Genomic DNA, 18,304 nt, shown 5'->3' on the forward strand with positions numbered 1-18,304 from the left:
CCATTAGCACCCCCGCCGCATCCTGCCTTCCCCCACCTCCCGAAGTCTGCGCCGGGAAACTGAGGACAGACCGTCCTTGGGGCACCGGGCCCAGGTCTTTCCTCGGCCCTCATCCAGTTCGCGCTTCCACCTGCCCATTTTCCAGTCGCATCCATTTAGATCCAATCAGGTTTCACTGTACAGACCCCGGTTCCGACTCCACCTCTCCCTCCAGACACTCAGGCCCTGGGGCTCGGAAGTCTGTCACCTCGCTCATAAAAGTCTGTTCACACCTCATTAATCTCTTTAAGGCACTGAGATGAAAGGGGAGAGAGCCCTGCAGCGCCCACCTCATCTTAAATTCTCCTAAATTCTGCCGAGGTAACAGACGCCCCCAGGCACAAGTGAGACTCTAAGCCTCCTGGCTCCCAGTACCCATACCAGTACACACACCAGGGAGCCCAGGAGGCTAGCCCCAGGAGCCCACAGTGAGACACCTACACTGGGACAGATGGCTCTGTTGGGACCTGGCCCCACCTGCTGGTGGCTTCTGGGCTAGAAAACCTCAAGTTGCTGTGCTCCAGGATTTGGGGGACCAGGCGTGTCAGGGGCTCAGCATGGGTTCTGATCTCAGTGGCTTAGCCTGGTATTAGAGTTTCAAACTCAAACTGGAATTGGGATTCGTTCCAGGTCGACACCGCATTTGGGATGGGATCTCAGACTGGGGTCAGTTTAGCGGAGGGGTCAGCAACCCACTAGGGGGTCTGGGACTCAAACTAGGGTCCAGAGGTCAGGCCTAGTCTGGGATCACGGCGTAGTCCAGGTTAGGGGCTCAACCAGAGACTAAGGCCCAGGCTCGGTGTAGGTCGAAAGTCAGAAGGGAGTGGAGAAGTCTGGTTTTCAGGCCGACGTCGGGGCTCAGCGGCAGGTAAGGACTCAGCCTGGGGTTGGTGTTCAGCCAATCAACGAGTCCGGCGTGGGATCTATGGATGGGCTACTCCTTTGCCTCACTCTAGGATAGAGGCTCCGCCTAACGCTGGAATTCAGCCCGAGGTCATAGGTCATCCTGGGGTCAAGATTTAGCCTGGGGCTAGGTTTCGGCCTTTCGTGGATCAGGAAGATTAGAACCGGACAGGCCTCGGCAGACGTGCGTGTTTACCAAAAGCCTGGGCTCTGGCTGGGAGCCACATCCCCAGAGTGAAAAGAGGAAGTCCGTCCTTGGGGATATTGGGAAATGTAGTTTATTGAATGCCCAGTAGCCCGCTCAGGTCTCACTGCATTCTGGGTAATGTAGTCCTGGACCGATCTTCAGTTGGGCGTGGGTGAAGGATCTGTGGGTGAAGGAATTCCGCTTCAAGGGCGGGATATCAGATCCATTAGAATTGGTTAGTTGGACTGTTTGTCAAATTACATCAGCAAAACCTTTCTAGTGATTGGTGATAGCGGAGGCGGGATTAAGCGGTATCCGCAGCCTATTCGGAGCTGGTGACGTCCATTTGGTGTCGTACGGGGGGGTGGTGCAGACTTTCGAGGAAACGGTCGCTGACTGGCTGGGAGGGCCTGACATGTTAGAGGGTCGGCCCCCATCGTGCGGCGATTGGCTCACCTTTTGGAGGGTGGGTGCGTCAGAGGCGGTGTCAGGGGAGGTGGTGGCTCCAGAGATGGCAGTGAGCGAGAGGAGGGGTCTCGCCCGCCGGAGCCCCGCGGAGTGGGGGCAGCCGCTACTGCTGCTCTTGCTCTTGGGCGGCTGCTCTGGGCGCATCCACCGGCTGGCGCTGACGGTGAGTCCCGCCGCGCGGCGGACTGGGGCGGGGGGCGCAGTTTTGCTCCTAAGAAGCCCCTGGTTTGGAGTGGTCTCGTCCTACCTCCCCCTCTGCTTACGCGCGATGGAGCGGCCCGCCGCCCCCCGCTTCCCGGCCCCGAGTGGTCTCGTCCGAGGAGTCCCCCTTAGTCCTCGCGTGGAGTTGCCTGGCCGACCACGCTCGGGTTGTGCCCGGCCCACTGAGGGTGGGACTTCACCTCCTGGGACAACCCCTCGCCCCCGTTAGTCTCCTAAATTCTTGGGATCGCTCTGGGGGCGCTGGGATTTCTAGAATGGGTTCCTCCGGCCACTCACTGGGTTCTTGGAATCTACGAACTGTCGGGGCTCCTAACCCCAAGATGAATAACCTTGCTCTCGTGGCGGGGTGGGGGGGGGGGTGCTCCCCTCCCCCCCCCTCCCGTGCGGAGACCTCCAGGTGCCCCAGGCTTTCTCTTCCTGGACTCGGAACAGCGGCTGGAGGAGCTGGGGCTACCCGGTTCCTATCTCGCGCCAGCGCCGTGGGGCTGGGTTGGTGGGAAGGAGTCTGAGCTGCCTGTGCCTCCTTGGTGTCCGGCAGGGGGAGAAGCGAGCAGACATCCCGCTGAACAGCTTCGGCTTCTACGCCAATGGCTCCCTGGAGGTGGACCTGAGCCTCTTGCGGCTGGGCCTCCAGGAGACAGAAGAGAAGGACCCGCTGGTGAGGGGCTTTGAGGAGTTTGCTGGAGGAGGGCGAGGGGCGCACGTTTCCCACCCGCACCTGCAGCCCCCAGTTCGTAGCTCCGCCTCTCATCCATGGGCTCTTGGACAAGGGCTCTGGCCTCTCGGAACCTCCGTTCCCTCATCTGTAACGTGGGAATAATAAAATCGCGGGCAGTGTGTGCTGGGCCGTGAGCTGCGGTTGGTGGAGGAGAGCACACCAAAGTCCAAGACAGCCCCAGCTCCTGCAGTCAGAATGAGTAGCTAGCATTTCTTTAATGCCACTGAGTACCAGGTACCGGGCGGAGCAGTTTCCATGGGTCTGTTTTCTCTGTGAAAACCTTAAGCCTAGAGGTATGTGGCTTGCTCAAAGTCACAGTGCCCGGATGCAAGCAAGTCCACGTGTGCTGGATTCCACAGCTCCAGGCAGGAAAGCCATCCACATTTTTATCTGTTTATTTGTTTATTCCATCAACATTTTAACTGCGTGAAAACAGGGTGGGCAGGGGCCAGCAGATCAGCGAGAGATGCCCTAGACCCCCCGCCCCCCCCACTGCAACCCCGACTCCCAGAGAAGTGACATTGAAGCTGAGTGGCACCAGTTAGGAATTAAAAGAAGAGTATGAGGGCCCAGGGTCAGGACAGGCTGTTGGAATTCCAAGAGTGAATGTGGGACCTAGCACACAGGACGGGTTCGGTCAATCCGAGGTCAGGTTTCTCTTGCTATGAAAAGAGGTGGTTTGGCGAGGTCCCTGTGCATTCCCTCATTTCTTCAACTTTTCTTTCCACCTGGCAGGTGGGGTTCAGTCTGACTCGGGTTCGATCTGGCAGCGTTCGATCCTACTCAGTGAGTGGAGGAGGACACGCCCCCCTTCTTTCGCAGGGAGGGGAGCAAGAAGTGACCCTCCCTTGCAAGGGAGATGGGGAGGGGGCAGGGTGGGGCCGGACTCGTGGGAGGCAGTAACCAAGACACCCTCCTACCCACTCCCCAGACCCGGAACCCCCATGACTGTCCTCTCCAGAAAAACAGCAGCAACCTGCTAGTTCTCTTCCTCATCAACACCAAGGATCTGCGGTGAGCTGACGGGCCAGAGGCTCCGTCATTTGTCTTTTCTGGGGTCTGATACTCACATACGCTACCAGGTGGAATGGGAAGCCTGCTGGGAAGAGCCTCACACACTTAGGAGGAAAACCACTTGCTTTTTCATTTTGCCTTCCAGCCTTGTGATTGTGGGAAGGAGGGAGCGACGGAAGGGGGCAGCCCGGGGAGGAGACACAGAGTCGGGGTCTCAGGGCAGAGATCGGACACGGAGCAGCGTTGGGAGAACTGATAGCCGCCGTTCCTACTTGTCGAATGCTTCCTAGGTGGCAGGGAGTGTCCTGCAAACTTTACAGGGGGTGACTCATTGACCCTTTACACCAATGTCATCCCCGTTCTAAAGGAGGAAACTGAGGCCCAAGAACCAGAGTCTAGCAATACAGCGTGGCCTGTCTTGTAGATGCGTATTCATGTGAAGTAGCGCGCTTAAGTGGGAATGAGTAAGTCAGTGTCACAGGAAGTGACAGTCGCCGGTGCAGGCAGGGCCCAGAGGGGGCAGCCATCTTAATCGCTGGTAGCCAGGGGCTGGAACTGTATGATCACTGACTCAGCCTGACACTTTCTGAGGCTGTCCTCAGAAAGGAGATCCCGAGGGCCCCAGGGGCCACGGAGTCCCTCCGCACACGTGTGTGCATGACCCAGGCCTTCAGCCTCCTGGCCTCACCTCTGAGGCCCCCACGCTCACCCCAGGGTACAGGTGCGGAAGTATGGGGAGCAGAAGAAGCTGTTCATCTCTCCTGGGCTCCTCCCCGAAGTGCCCTCCGAACCAGTCACCCCCAAAGTGGACAGCGGTGAGTCAGGCTGGCCGTGTGAGCAGGGACAGTGGACGGCCGGGGCTGTGCGCCTGCCCCCGCCTCCCCGTTATTCTGCTGTCCTTCTGTCCATGCATCTCTGAACCCATTTATTTGCCCCCTATAGGGACCACCGCTGCGCCTGACAAGGCCAAGTCAAAACCCACAGTGTCTCAGGGGGACCAGCAGGTTCGAAGAAGCCAGGGCAGGAGGGAGGAAGGTCTGTTCCTTTTCCGGGGGTGGCCTAGGGAGACCCAGGCCATGGGGCCAACTGATGCTGGCCCTCTGTCCCCTTAGGGCCTCAGTGGGAAGGACAAGGAACTGGTCCTGGGTCTTGGGCATCTCAACAATTCCTACAACTTCAGTGTGAGTGTCTGTGAGCGTCCGAGGCCCCACCTCCCCCCGGAGTGGGAACCCCCAGGCTGAGCCCCCACCTCCCCCCGGAGTGGGAACCCCCAGGCTGAGCCCCCACCTCCCCCCGGAGTGGGGACCCCCAGGCTGAGCCCCCACCTCCCCCCGGAGTGGGGACCCCCAGGCTGAGCCCCCACCTCCCCTCATCTTCCCCTCTCTGCCCCCACCACCCAGTTCCACGTGGTCATCGGCTCTCGGGCCGAGGAAGGCCAGTACAACCTCAACTTCCACAACTGCTACAACTCAAAGCCGGGCCGGGAGCAGCCCTTCGACATCACGGTGAGCAGAGGCGGGCCGGCCACACCACATCCTCCCCGGGGCTGTGCTGGGCCATGAAAGCCCGTGTGCCCACCTGGGAGGCGGGAAGACTGAGGCACGGAGAGGGGGGCTGGAGAGTGTGAGGGCGAGACGCACCGTCGCGGCTCTGCACATCCAGAGCCGGCATGAAATCCCCGCCGCCCACCCCTGCCCACTCCCCAGGTCATGATCCGGGAGAAGAACCCCGAGGGCTTCCTGTCAGCGGCGGAAATCCCCCTCTTCAAGCTGTACATGGTCATGTCTGCCTTCTTCCTGGCCGCTGGCATCTTCTGGGTGTCCGTCCTCTGCAAGAACCCGTAATGCCCTGGCCCCTGGGGTGGTCCCTCCCCTCCCCTCATCCCTGCCCCTGACCAATGCCTCCCACCCCCTTCTGTCCCTGACCCCCCCCTGCCAGGTACAACGTCTTCAAGATCCACTGGCTTATGGCAGCCCTAGCTTTCACCAAGAGCGTCTCCCTTCTCTTCCACAGTGTGAGCGCCTTGGGCTGGGAGTAGAAGGGGGTGGGCCGGGGTCTCTGGGCCCAGGAAGAAGCCCATGGAGCCCTTTATCCCAATCTCTGCAGACCCTGGGCTTGGGAGTTCACGTGTCCCAAATGTCCCCATGGCTAGCCATTTTTGTCCCTGTGGCCACCAACTGTCCACCTAGCTCAGCTGTCTGCCTGTCCTGTCCATCCGTGATCGTCTGTCCTTACGTCCAACTGCCTGCTGGCCTGGCTCCAACTCTCCCCCTGATGGACGGTCTCACTGTCCATCCAGCTGTGACCCCCCCCCCACTTTGTCACAGCCACGACCGCCCGTGTCTGGGTCCACCCGCCATCCCGATCACAACTGTCGGTTCTGTCACCCTTGTGGCCCCAGTGCCCCCAGTGACTGTCAGTGTTCCTAAACCACCGCCATTCTCCCATCCTCCGCCGCCCGCCCCCATGTCCATCTGTCTGTCTGACTGTCCGTCCGTCCATCCGCCTCCAGATCAACTACTACTTCATCAACAGCCAGGGCCACCCCATTGAAGGCCTCGCTGTCATGCACTACATCACGCACCTGTGAGTGCCCTTCTCCGTGGCAGGTGGGGGGGGTGGGCTGGGGGGCGGGCACCACCCCCCTCACGGCACACACACCCTCCCAGGCTAAAGGGCGCCCTCCTCTTCATCACCATCGCCTTGATCGGCTCTGGCTGGGCCTTTGTCAAGTACGTCCTGTCAGACAAGGAGAAGAAGATCTTTGGGATCGTGATTCCACTGCAGGTGCCGCTGGGGCCCTGGGGCGGGCGGGCACACATGCTCTCTTGGGGCACAGCCATCCACCTACCCCGCACTGCCCCCTGGCCACCTCTCCCCGCCCTGCAGGTCCTGGCCAACGTGGCCTACATCGTCATCGAGTCCCGTGAGGAGGGTGCCAGTGACTACATGCTCTGGAAGGAGATCCTCTTCCTGGTGGATCTCATTTGCTGTGGTGCCATCCTCTTCCCTGTGGTCTGGTGAGGCTCCTGCCCCCACCCCCACGCCCCCTGCAGACGTGGTAGGAGGCAGTGCTGACAGCCATCCGTGTCCCCCGTCCCCTTCCAGGTCCATCCGGCATCTCCAGGACGCGTCTGGCACAGATGGCAAGGGTGAGGCCCTGGTCCCCGGACAGCTGTGCCCTCGGCCCCTGTCCCGCTTCCAGGCCCCTCTTTCTGATCTCTGGATGTCCCTTCCCTCCCCACCGGCTGCCCCTGCTTTGTGTCCTCTGAAAGGCCTCCCCTCCAGACTTCCTGCCCCTTGGATACTCCCCCCAAACGGCCCTCCTGCATTCCTCTCCCCTCCCCTCCCCTCGCCCGCCCGCGCACACCCGGCAGTGGCAGTGAACCTGGCCAAGCTGAAGCTGTTTCGCCATTACTACATCATGGTACGAGCCCTCTTCTCACTGAAGCAAGTATTTGGGGGTGTTTTGTCTTTGTTTTTTTGCGGGGGGGGGGTGTATACAACCAGCCGCTGGGGTGCCCACTCCAGCCCCTCTGCCTGCCACTCCGAGCCCACCTCCGGCCTCTGTCCGACCCCCTGTCCCACAGGTCATCTGCTACGTGTACTTCACGCGGGTCATCGCCATCCTGCTGCAGGTGGCCGTGCCGTTCCAGTGGCAGTGGCTGTACCAGGTGAAGACCAAGACCCCAGGTGGGGTGGGCAGGTGGGCCAGACAGTGGCTGGGGGTGGGGGGCTATGCCCGACACTGCCATGCCCCTTGCCCCGCAGCTCTTGGTGGAGGGGTCCACCCTGGCCTTCTTCGTGCTCACCGGCTACAAGTTCCAGCCGGCAGGCGACAACCCGTACCTGCAGCTGCCCCAGGAGGACGAGGAGGACATGCAGATGGAGCAGATGTGAGCCGAGGGGGCGGGGGCGGGGGCACCTCTGGAGGCAGAGTGGGTGGGGCTCCGGGACTGCACGGGTGGGGGGCGTGGGGGGAGGTGGGCAAGCGGCTCTGGGCGTGGACTTGATGAGCCCTGGGTGAGTGGCGCCTGGTGCCCCTCAACTGCCAGACCCCCTCCCTGCTGTTTGCCTTTAGAATGACTGATTCTGGGTTCCGGGAAGGCCTATCCAAAGTCAACAAGACAGCCGGCGGCCGGGAGCTTCTGTGATCAGCCCCCAGTGTCTGGACCGGTCCTCCCTCCCCCACCTCCCGCCTCCGCCCTCCGCACACATTCCTCACCCTCCAGCCCCGCTCCCAAGGCACGTGCGGTGGGGGAGAAGGGCGGCGCGGTGGGCACCCTGCTCTCCGGGCCCGGAGGCCCAGGAGCCCATTCCGAAGAGAGCTCCCTTGTCCCCCCCCCCCCCCCCGGGGCAGCCCTGGCCCTGCCCCAGAGCCACCCACCGCTCACAACTGTGCAATAATGACCGACCTGTTTTGCTACCCTGGTTCCTTGCCTTTCTGGGTGTTGAGGCCTAACACAGGCTGTGCGTACAATTTAGAAACCCGTGTTCCTTGCGGAGGGAGGGTTGCAGCCTCCTGGTGTTGAGGACAGAGCAGTGGACACGACCCGCTCAAGGGGCTTACAGTCTGGGGTGGGGGGCCGGTCAGGGAGAGGGCTGAGTCACTGGACCGTTTCATCACAGGGCCTTGACCTAGCCTGGGAAGTCAGGGACAGGTGACTGGAGCAGTAGGGGACGGGCAGCAGGCCCAGGCGAGGGGACAGCACCCGCAGAGGCTGGCGGGCGGGAAAACGTGGTGGGCAGACCCACAAGAGCTCGCAGCGGAGACTGGACACGTAATGACTGCTTTATGCCACACCCTCGTCCAAGGCTTCTGTGGACGCTCCTTCCTATCAAAAAGCCTGTGAGACACAGAGAGGCTAAGTCACTTGCACAGGGCCACACAGCAGATAAGTTGGGAGACTCGGGACTCAAAACAGCAACAGTCTGATGTCGGACTGGGACTGATGTCGCAGCTGTGCTTTCCCACCAGTGGCACTGCTCCCTTGCATCTGGACTCCCTGCACCCAAACCTTTTGAACTTGCCCCCTTTGTTGTGTGATCCTAGATAAGTGGTTTCACCTGTTTCCCAGCCTGTGAAAGGGGTGGGGGGCGGTCCCACGAGGTCACCGAGTATGGCCCAGGATAATGCTGGGAGTGACTCAGCACAGCCTAGCTTTTTGTGAACTGCAGCGGGCTTTGAGGAATGACCTCTGATTGGGGACGGACCTGAACGTGTGCGCGACACACACACACACACACACACACACACACACACACGGGCAGCTCTGGAGATGGGGCTCTCCCCTTCCTGTTCCAGCACACCCTTCAGCTAGAGTGCCCAGAGCCCCTTTTGGAACTCTGGGAAGTACTTCTTTGGGGAGGGGGGCACAGGCGGGGGACAACGGGTAGAGAATTGGGCTGGGGTCAAGGCTTCCTGCAAACGGAAGCAAGCTTAACGGGCACAGGTGAATAAATAGCCCTGCCAGACAGGGAAGTGGGGAGGCATTGCAGACTGAGGAAGTTACGTGGAGGCAGAGGAGCCCAGAATAGCCTGGCAGTCCCACTGCAGGGCTGGCTGGAGCTGGGCAGGGGCAGGGGGAGGGGGGAGAAGCTGGCAGAAGCCCCAGGATGCAGACGCGGTTGGACTTCTAACCGGTGCCTGCAGAAGCTGAGGAAAAGTTCAATGCAGGGAAGGACATGGCTGTACAGGATCGAGGTTTTACTCCCCGCGAGTGCGGGGCTGGGCAGGGTCGTGGCTCCCCAAAGATGTCCGCGTCCAGTCCGTGGAACCTGCCAATGCCATAGTTTGTGACAAAAGGCACTTTGCAGTGTTGATTCAGTGAAAGACCCTGAGACGGGAGGTGATCCTGGATTGCCCAGTGTCAGCACAAGGATCCTTGCAAGAGGTCCATCCGAGACGGAGGGGGATAGGAAAACTTGCCCGGAGGAGTGTACTGTGGGGCTGGAGGGACGGAGGGGCCACAAGCCTCGAGTGGAGTGGCCTCTAGAAGCGGAAAAGGCTGGAAGAGGATTCCTCCCCTGGAGCCTCCCGAAGGAAATGAAGGAACACAGGCCTGCCTATACCTTGATTGCAGACATCTGCCCCCACCCCCAGACCTGTAAGATAATAAAGGGGTTATTTTCAGCCACCAAGTTTATGGTCATTTGTTACAGCAGCGGTCAGAAGCTCATACAGTTTAGGAACATGAACTCTGGACCCCAGCTCTTGCCAGCTGGGGGATATTGTGCAAGTGGTCAAAGCCCTCCGTTTCTTGGTCTGCAAAACAGGCAGAATAAACAAGGTTGGTGGGATTAGGCGCTGCGTCTGGGTCTCACGGAGCCTTTCGCCTCGTTCCTGCGTATTCCTGTTTTCGACATCACGATGCCGTAGGATTGCGAATCTGGGTTTTTAGACAAGGTCCCCAGTTGCTGTAGAGCATGTGGTCTGGAAGCAATGAGCCTGCAGCAGGGAAACCGCGGACCACAGGGGTAAGAGAGGGGACAGACTGGGACAGGGAATGCAGGGGCCACGGAGGAAGGGGAGACCTTGGCTTGGGGAGCTGGCGGGGCTGTCCCGGAAGTAAGGCACGAAGCGGGAGGAGCAGGTGTTGGAAAAATAAACACACAGTCCAGGTGTGCGGGACACCAGGCTGAGCATTCTGTCTGCTGATGCCACCAGCTTGTCACCCCAAGACTCAGAGAGAAGTTCCATGGTTGTGATGGTCCAGTTTACAGATTAGGAACTGGGGCTGGGAGGTCAAAAGCCTCTGGCCCTGTATCCTCCAAGGCGGGGGCGGGGGTGGGGGGGCGCGGCTAGAGGGGGCCCTGGTGCCCAGGCCTCTGCTGACTGCAAGTGAGGGGGCGCGGGGGGTGGGGGCGGGGGAAAAGGAGTCAAGGGGCAAAGGAGACTCAACCAGGCCAAGTTTACTTTCAAGTTAATGAGTAATAAGTAGTGAGAAGGGGAAGCTCGGGTTGCACGGTGAGCGGAGGGAAATTCTCAGAAAGCAGTGAGGCAAAGACCCCATTCTGGAAGTGGGAGGCCAGGAGGGAGCGGTAGTCCCTGCCATTCCTGGGCCCGACAGTGCCTCTGAAGGGTCAGAGGTGAGGGGCGGGGGGAGGCGGGGAGGTAACCCGCACTCCAGCAGGTGTGGGGGGGGAGCACCTCCCCCCACCCAGAATTCATGGCCACTTCCTTCTCCTTCTTCTCTCCTTGCCCTTCCAGCTAGGGTGGCCTGACGTGACCCAGGACACCCAGCTCCGTCTGCACTGTGCGGATAAACAGCAAATGCTCTGTTGGTCCCAGAAACCAACCGCACCCAGCTCAGGCAGCCTGGTTCTCCCTCCCTCCCTCCGTGGAATGCTGGGCAGGGTGCACCAGCCGACCAGAAGTCCCATCCCGAAGCCTCCTCCTCTGTCTCCCCTGCTGCCTTATCTTGCCTGTCATCCTCCTGCACTTCTGGGCAGAAGTGCCCACCCCAGGAAGAAGCCTCAGAGAATTCTTTCCTAACAAACGCTGTTCTGCATTTGCCTTCATCGCTCTGGTCACTTCCTAGCGATCGGGGACAGGACCCTTCCCAGACTTCCACCACCATGGGCATAAAGTGTATAAGCCCAGGGCTCTGAAGCATCTTAGCACCTCTCCTTGTCAAAACAGCAGGAGCTATCATCCATCCGATCCAGTCCTTCGGCAGGATTAACGGAGACTCAGGGAAAGAAGGAACCAGGCCTGGAAGGGAGGCAGAGGCCAGCAGCAACACCTGCCCAAGACGGTCAAAGAGCACCAATGTTTAAGGCTGTGATTAATCGAGGAACTAGGGTAGGGTTGGGGTAGAGCAAGGGCATAGAGGGAGGGATGGGGGGTTGGGAGATCCTAGCAGGTTCCCCGTCCTGTGTCAGAAGTCTGTTCTCGACTCTGGACAGTAAGCAGGCATTGCCCTCTCCCTGCTTCTTCCAAAGAAAGGGTGTTGCAATCAAAACAGACAGGGGCCAAGTTTGTTCTGTTTCTGCTCGCCTCCCCCGACTCCAGGCATGCCAGCAGAGCCAGGAAAGGAGCGTGGTTTACAGGAAGTCCGCACCGAGCTCCCCTTTAACCCCTTCCTTTGGACTCTGGAAACCAGCCCTTCAGAGATGGGGACCCTCCACACCAGTTGCCAACTGCACCCCGGACTTCACAAACCCCTTACCCCGGACGCACAGGCTTGCTGGGAATCCAACAGATGCACATCAAAATGACGCCCAGGCAAAAAATGCAAAGCTTTGCCAACAGGTAGTCATGGCGAGGCAGTGGGGAAATCAGCAATTTCCTGCAGGGTCAGCAAGAATGTAAATCAATACAGTCATGGAGGGAAATACAGAAATATCTGGCGAGATTATTCGCGTACATGAGTCCCCTTTGATCCAGGGTTACGTGCTTTCATGGCAAGAGCGACCCCGCGTAGTGAGCGCCATCGATAACCTCACTTTACCTGGGGAAACTGAGGCTCGGGGTGGCTATTCGTCAGGTGGCCAAAGTTGACCACTACTAGAAAGGGTGGCGGGCTCAACATGACTCACTGGAGAAAACTCGGCTCGGCTCGTAACCATGCAACTCGGTCCGCGGGAAAGGCGGGTTCCTTTCGCACACGTGCGGCGATTGCCTCAAAGAACAGGAGGCTCTCTTGGCACTGATATTAAACAATCTCTAAGGGACATTGTTTGTGAAAAAGCAAGGTGTGACCCAGGCAGGGAGACCCGGAAGTACAGGACACGCAGAGAACACTGATCACTTGTTTTCAAAACTCCCCAACGCTTACCAATGCGTAAGGTGCCTCTGGAAGGAGCCAGAAGTTCAACCGTACTGTGATATTTGAGACCTGGAAGTTGGCCAACGGGAAAAAGGAGGAAAGTGACCTTTGCCCTGTACACCTTCTTGCATCTCTTAGCCGTTGAACCATTTGAGGATATCAGGTATTCATACCAAAAAACTAAATATAATTCATAATAATAGTAATAATGACAGATTAAGAGAATGTTGATATAAGACCAAAAAAGCTAGCAATGGAGACTTTGCTCAATGATGACTTAAAAAAAAAATTTTATTTATTTATTTGAAAGACAAAGATCACAAATGGGCAGGGAGGCAGGCGGGGGGGTGCGGGGGGAGCAGGCTCCCCGCCCAGCAGAGAACCCCATGTGGGGCTCGATCCCAGGACCCTGAGATCATGACCTGAGCCGAAGGCAGAGGTTTAACCCAATGAGCCACCCAGGTGCCCCAATGATGACTTTTTAAATCATCATAGTCATTCAGGCCATGTCTGTCACCTGACGAGAGTAGGTGATGAGAGTTCCAGGCTCCCCTTGCCCTAAAAAGCATGCTCCCCTGCATAGCAAACTTCTACACATACTGCAAAGCCCAGCTGACATATCCTCTCCTCTCAGAAACCTTCCCTGACCTTCCAAGCACCAGGGTTCTTCTCCACTGGGAAGAAGAGTGGGGCACAGAGTGTCTGGGCTGGACTCTGTCCCCCACCCCCCCAGCCTTATCCAAGCATGGAGGAAGGGCTTTCGCTACCAGCGTAGAGATGGACTGGTAGGAAGGGTTTGGTTAATAAACGCATGGCCAGAAGTGGACTGGGGATCGGGCCCCGATATCTGGGGTGGGGGACTCTCTGGTCCTCGGTATTCCTCTACTACTACGTACGTACAATGAGAATAGTTTCACCAGCTGTCCTTGACCCTGAGGGAGGCCATGGCAAAGGGAAGGTGTGTTTGTGCTGTAGGAGGACATGCCCTTGGGTTAGTTACCCCAGGACACACCGGCCCCAGGGACTGAAAAGCTTAGGAAACGGTATTGAGAAATCTGGGGCAGCCCCAGGGAGGGGGAGGCCACGGGAGCTGTGGGCTGGACTACGGCGGGGGTGGGGGAAGGCAGGAGCCGGATAAAAGGCCCCCTCTCACCGCCTCTGCTCATTCCCTCCCAAGCCTCTCCCTCCATCCGTCAGTCCCTCTGTCCCTCCTCCTCCCTGGGCACCATGGGGCCTGCCTTGGGCCCCAGTCTGCTGCTGCTGCTGACCAGCTTCCCCCTGGTGCTGGGGGATCCCCTGTGAGTAGTCACAATCCCTCCCCAAACGTGGTCACTTCTGAAGTTGGGAGTGGGTGTTTGTGGGGTCAGGTCTCAGGAGAATTCGGGGAAAGAGGGGTCAGTGGGTTGGGCTGTTGATGAATTCGGGTTTCCTATGAGCTCGAGTTCGAGAGCTGGGTGTTTGTGGGATTCAGGGTTGTAATGGGGGGTGTGCATTTCTCGAACCAGGAGTCTGCGGGTTTAGGGTGCATGTGCTGTGGTGTTCAGTGATTCTGTCGCAGTCGTGATTCAGAGGCCTCGAGATCTGACTGCGTAGACCTTGGGAGTTTCACGATGTGTGGGTGAGGATTGGGATGCCAGGTCTTTAGAATAGCATCCGCTGCCTGTGCCCACTCCGGCAGGTTCTCCATGATCACCCCCAACATCCTGCGGCTGGGGAGCAAAGAGACTGTGCTGCTGGAGGCCCACGACTGGAAAGAGAAAATTGCAGTCACAGTCACAGTCCATGACTTCCCGGCCAAGAAGCAAGTGCTGTTCAACGAGAAAACCGAGCTGAACAGCGCCAATGAGTACCTGAGCGCGGTCACCATCACGGTGGGTGCACAGGCTGATGTCCACCCCCTTCCCTTTTTGAGCCCTTCCTACTTTGGAGCCCACTCCTGAGACTCCTCCTTCAATTAGCCCCTCCTATCCTGAGCCCCCTGTCTGGGTCCCCCTTCTCTGACCCCTATGGCCTCTCCGAGTGGCCCTCCTCTCCCAGCCTGGGCACACCAGGGAGAGCAGGAGGGCTGCACAGGGGCTATTGGTGGGTGGGGCAGTTGTGGGTCCCACCAAAGGCCTGGGGGCTGGATGTGGGCCAGGGGCCCAGAAGGAGAGCCCTAATGTCCCTCTCTGGTCCACCCCTAGATCCCCAACAACAAGGATTTAATATCAGAGAAGGGAAAGAGTTTTGTGACTGTCCAGGCAACCTTTGGGGCCACCGTGGTGGAAAAGGTGGTGCTGATCAGCCCTCAGAGCGGGTATCTCTTCATCCAGACAGACAAGACCATCTACACGCCCGGCTCCACGGGTAATGGGAGGGGCAGCGGCTGGAGAGGGCGGGGCCCGGGCTGTGGGCAGGGGCAGGGCCTCACCCAGCGCCCCCTCTCTCTAACACCCCCTCCCAGTCCACTATCGGATCTTCACCGTGGACAACAACCTGCTGCCGGTGGGTCGGAGTGTCATCATCGACATCCAGGTACGAGCCAGCCAGGGCCCCACAGACGCCCCGAGAAAAGACTCAAGGAGAGACCAAGAGAGAGGCTCCAGAAAAGGCGCACCTGACGAGACCTAAAGACAGAGAAATGCGTTAGAGGCACAAACACAGAAAGAACACTGGAGATGGGGCAGAGATCCAGGGATACCACGTGGATTCTGGCTCCAGATAAATCCCGGGTCGCTGAACCCCTTCCTGGGCCTCAGCCTTCTCATCAGAAGATTGGGGTGACACGGATAAAACCTATGTAGCTCATTCCGCCTCCTGCAGCCAGAGGGCGCCCGCGAGCATCCAACTCACGTCCCGCCCTCCTCTACCCAGAGCCCTCCAGGTGTTCCCACCTCCCTGGGGTAAAACTGTAAGGCCTCCTGCGGTCCCCAAGGCCCTGCGCGACCTGCCCTGTCCCCTTCCTGTCTCTTCCCCTTACTCGGCTTCAGCCACATGGGCCTCCTTGCTGTATCTCCAACTGCCATGCAGGACCTGCCTCAGGTCCTTTGCACAGGCTGTTCCCCTGTACCCAGAAAACCCTCTTCCTCCAAATACCCACACTGCTTGCCACTCGCGCCCTTCAAGTCTTTGCTCAAATGTCACCAATGTCCCAGTTTTACAGAGAAGCCTCCTTGAGCGTCCTGTAAAGTTGCAACCTCCTTCCCCCTCAACCTACACACACTTGACTCTTCTCCCTTATTGTCATCTCCTCTCGGCATCCTAGCAATTGGATTTATTCATTTGCTAATTGCCCCCAATTGGATTTATTCATTTGCTAATTGCCCCCCCCCAACCTCCACGGAACCTAAATTCCACACGGGAAGGGATTTTTTTTTTTTTTTTATCTGTTCATTCAGGACCTTATCTCCTGAACCCAGCACAGTGCTTGGCATATAATAACTTAAAATTTACAGGGAGAAATCATGCAAAGGGAACAGGGACCAGGTTCTGACAGCCCTGAGCTGATTTGGGGAGTCAGTGGAATTTGTGGGAACCGGTGAACACACACTTCTAAGGGCACAGCCTCGGCCCAGTCCCAGTCCCAGTCACCCCAAACCAACAGGAATCCATTCTCCACAATTATCCCCATCTCCAGGAGGAGCCAGAGAGCCAGCTGCCCACAGGATGTCTCCTGACATTTAATTATTGGCAACAAATGAAATAACGTGGACTTGGTCGAACCACGTGGAATTGCTATCCGTGTGGGTCAAAGAGTCAAACGCAGGCAATTCTTTGTGGCCCAGATTCCTGCAGGAAGGAGGTGATAAGTGCTGGTTATTGTTAGTCTTCAGACAGACCCTGATGACTGTGAACTCCTGCTTACTTTAACCACGTCCCAAGCCAATGAAGTAGGGGCTCTATTTATCTCCTTTTTCTCCGTGGGCACATTGAGCACAGAGAAGTTAAGTAACTTGCCCAAGGTCACACAGCTCACCAATGACAGCGCGGGGATTTGAATCCAGGCTGACTGACCCAAGTCCATGTTCAAAAGCAGGAGGCATGACACACAGAGAGTGGTCAGACACAGAGAGGGAGAGGAGAGCCTGAGGGCTAAGCCTGATCTCTGAAGAGACACACCCTCCCTGTCTCCGCAGACCCCAGACGGTGTTCCCATCAAGCGGGACTTCTTGTCTTCTCTAAACCAGGCTGGCATCTTGTCAAAGTCTTGGAACATCCCGGAGTTGGTCAAGTATGTCATGCAGTCCTGGAGGGGGTTCCCTTTCCCAAGGGAGGGCGTGGGGGCACGTGGGGCTCACCGCCCTGTCTTCCCCACAGCATGGGGCAGTGGAAGATCCAGGTCCACTACGAAGATGCCCCGCAGCAAGTCTTCTCTACTGAGTTCGAGGTGAAGGAATACGGTAAGAGGAGGAGGGTGTCTGGGTGGGGGGTCCCCGCAGCGCCAGACCCCAGGCCCCAGCGCTGGTGCCCTACTGGTATGTCTCTTCCCCCAGTGCTGCCCAGTTTTGAGGTTCACCTGGAGCCTGAAGAGAAATTCTACTATATCGATAACCAAAATGGCGTGACGGTCACCATCACAGCCAGGTGAGGGTCTGGGAATGAGGCCAGGGGGAGGGATAGGTGAGGTGAGAACCAAGTGAGGGTGCAGGGGAGCTGCAGGAGGAGCGAGTAGGCGCTGAGCATGCCTTTCGGGAGAGGAGCATCTGAGACTCTCTTGCCTCTCAGGTTCTTGTACGGGAAGAATGTGGATGGAGTAGCCTTCGTCATCTTTGGGGTCCAGGACGGTGACCACAGGATTTCTCTGGCCCAGTCCCTCAGTCGCATTAAGGTGCTCTGCTCCTCCTCGCCGTCTCCGCTCTGAACATCCAGCCTCGCCCCTCCCCCTCTCTGAGACTCCTCTCCCCTCCCCAGATCAACGATGGCACTGGGGAGGCCAAGCTGAGCCGAAATGTCCTCATAAACGGGGTGGAACCCTCCCGACAAGAAGCCTTGGTGGGGATGTCCTTGTACATTTCGGTCACTGTTGTCTTGGACTCAGGTGAGACCTGGTCTGAGGGCAGAGGCCCAGCTGAGGGGGGAGGCCCCGTTGGAGGGCAGAGGCCCGGAATGAGGGGGGAATCCAGTCTGAAAGAGGAGGCCCAGTCTGAGGAGGGAAACCCAGAATGAAGGTGGGATTCAGTCTGAGAAGGAGGCCTGGTCTGAGGTGGGAGGCCCGGTAGGAAGGCGGGGTCCAGTCTGGAGGGGTGGCCCAGGAGCCTGCCCTCATGGCTGGCCCCCTCAGGCAGCGACATGGTGGAGGCGGAGTACAGCGGGCTCCCCATCGTGACCTCCCCCTACCAGATCCACTTCACCAAGACACCCAAGTTCTTCAAACCATCCATGCCCTTTGACTTCATGGTGAGACCCAGGGTGGACCTGTAACCCCCAACCCGGCTCCTGGCACTGGCCCCACCTCTGGGTCCACTTGTGTGCCCTCCACCTGCCCCCACAGGTGTTCGTGACAAACCCTGATGGCTCCCCAGCCCACGGCATCCCCGTGGAGATCAAGAGTCCCCATAAAGATCAAGAGTCCAAAGACCAAGACCTGACCTCGACACGGAATGATGGTGTGGCCATGCTGACCATGAACACACCCAAGAGCAAAGAGCCCCTGACCATCACTGTGAGTCCTCGCCTGCCTGGGGCCCCATTGCAAAGAGCCGGGCACAGAGGGTCCCTGCCCTCTGCCCCCAGCCATCCTGACACCGGCAGAGGAGGGCCCTTTTACTTGCATAAGGGAATCATGCCATTCCTTTAAGGATATTTGCACTCACACCGAGATGTGTTCATTCTCATAGAGGGGTCCTTCTGGCTGCTCAGCTATCTTAGAAGGATCACTGTGATTATATTCAACCCACCTAGATCATCTAAAACAAGCTCCCATCCTCTGATCCTTTATTTAATTCCGTTGGCAAAGTTCCTCTTGCCACAGAAAGTACCAGATTTGCAGGTCCCAGGACTTAG

The 18,304-nt window shown here is 58.4% G+C and overlaps 2 protein-coding genes and 1 long non-coding RNA gene across 7 annotated transcripts in view; all 3 read left to right on the top strand.

Moving 5' to 3' along the window:
- The first annotated feature begins 1,585 nt into the window (after window positions 1–1,585).
- GPR108 (G protein-coupled receptor 108) lies at window positions 1,586–7,982 on the top strand. 5 transcript variants are annotated; one of them, XM_013045333.2, is made up of 18 exons: window positions 1,587–1,760; window positions 2,358–2,477; window positions 3,273–3,323; window positions 3,469–3,551; window positions 4,266–4,366; window positions 4,494–4,555; window positions 4,664–4,732; window positions 4,952–5,056; window positions 5,258–5,391; window positions 5,490–5,565; window positions 6,064–6,137; window positions 6,221–6,338; window positions 6,441–6,571; window positions 6,660–6,703; window positions 6,827–6,978; window positions 7,142–7,225; window positions 7,323–7,447; window positions 7,633–7,982. In XM_013045333.2, exons 1-18 carry the CDS (start codon window positions 1,641–1,643, stop codon window positions 7,703–7,705), a joined length of 1,722 nt encoding a protein of 573 aa, XP_012900787.1. In that variant the 5' UTR covers window positions 1,587–1,640; the 3' UTR covers window positions 7,706–7,982. The 5 variants fall into 5 exon arrangements, with proteins under 5 accessions (XP_044941328.1, XP_012900787.1, XP_012900788.1 ...); XM_013045334.2 differs by having other exon boundaries at window positions 1,588–1,760; window positions 6,929–6,978; XM_045085393.1 differs by having other exon boundaries at window positions 1,586–1,760; window positions 6,660–6,978.
- Window positions 7,983–10,528: 2,546 nt separating this feature from the next.
- On the top strand, window positions 10,529–12,582 carry LOC101670709. The gene is made up of 3 exons (XR_006608247.1): window positions 10,529–10,640; window positions 10,762–11,355; window positions 11,566–12,582. It is a non-coding gene; the product is annotated as an uncharacterized LOC101670709 (long non-coding RNA).
- Window positions 12,583–13,464: 882 nt separating this feature from the next.
- The window catches only part of C3 (complement C3), a 32,663-nt gene continuing 27,823 nt past the window's right edge, over window positions 13,465–18,304 (top strand). The window contains exons 1-11 of the mRNA XM_004771601.3: window positions 13,465–13,620; window positions 14,001–14,193; window positions 14,506–14,668; window positions 14,766–14,836; window positions 16,438–16,532; window positions 16,619–16,701; window positions 16,795–16,885; window positions 17,027–17,129; window positions 17,213–17,339; window positions 17,583–17,698; window positions 17,793–17,963. Of these exons, the coding sequence (XP_004771658.1) occupies window positions 13,550–13,620; window positions 14,001–14,193; window positions 14,506–14,668; window positions 14,766–14,836; window positions 16,438–16,532; window positions 16,619–16,701; window positions 16,795–16,885; window positions 17,027–17,129; window positions 17,213–17,339; window positions 17,583–17,698; window positions 17,793–17,963 (1,284 nt within the window). The 5' untranslated portion in view covers window positions 13,465–13,549. The remainder of the gene's footprint in view (window positions 13,621–14,000; window positions 14,194–14,505; window positions 14,669–14,765; window positions 14,837–16,437; window positions 16,533–16,618; window positions 16,702–16,794; window positions 16,886–17,026; window positions 17,130–17,212; window positions 17,340–17,582; window positions 17,699–17,792; window positions 17,964–18,304) is intronic.

This window comes from Mustela putorius, unplaced genomic scaffold (genome assembly GCF_011764305.1).
Source record: "Mustela putorius furo isolate JIRA1106 unplaced genomic scaffold, ASM1176430v1.1 tig00000095_pilon_pilon_pilon, whole genome shotgun sequence".
In the NCBI taxonomy this organism is placed as follows: Eukaryota; Metazoa; Chordata; class Mammalia; order Carnivora; family Mustelidae; genus Mustela; species Mustela putorius.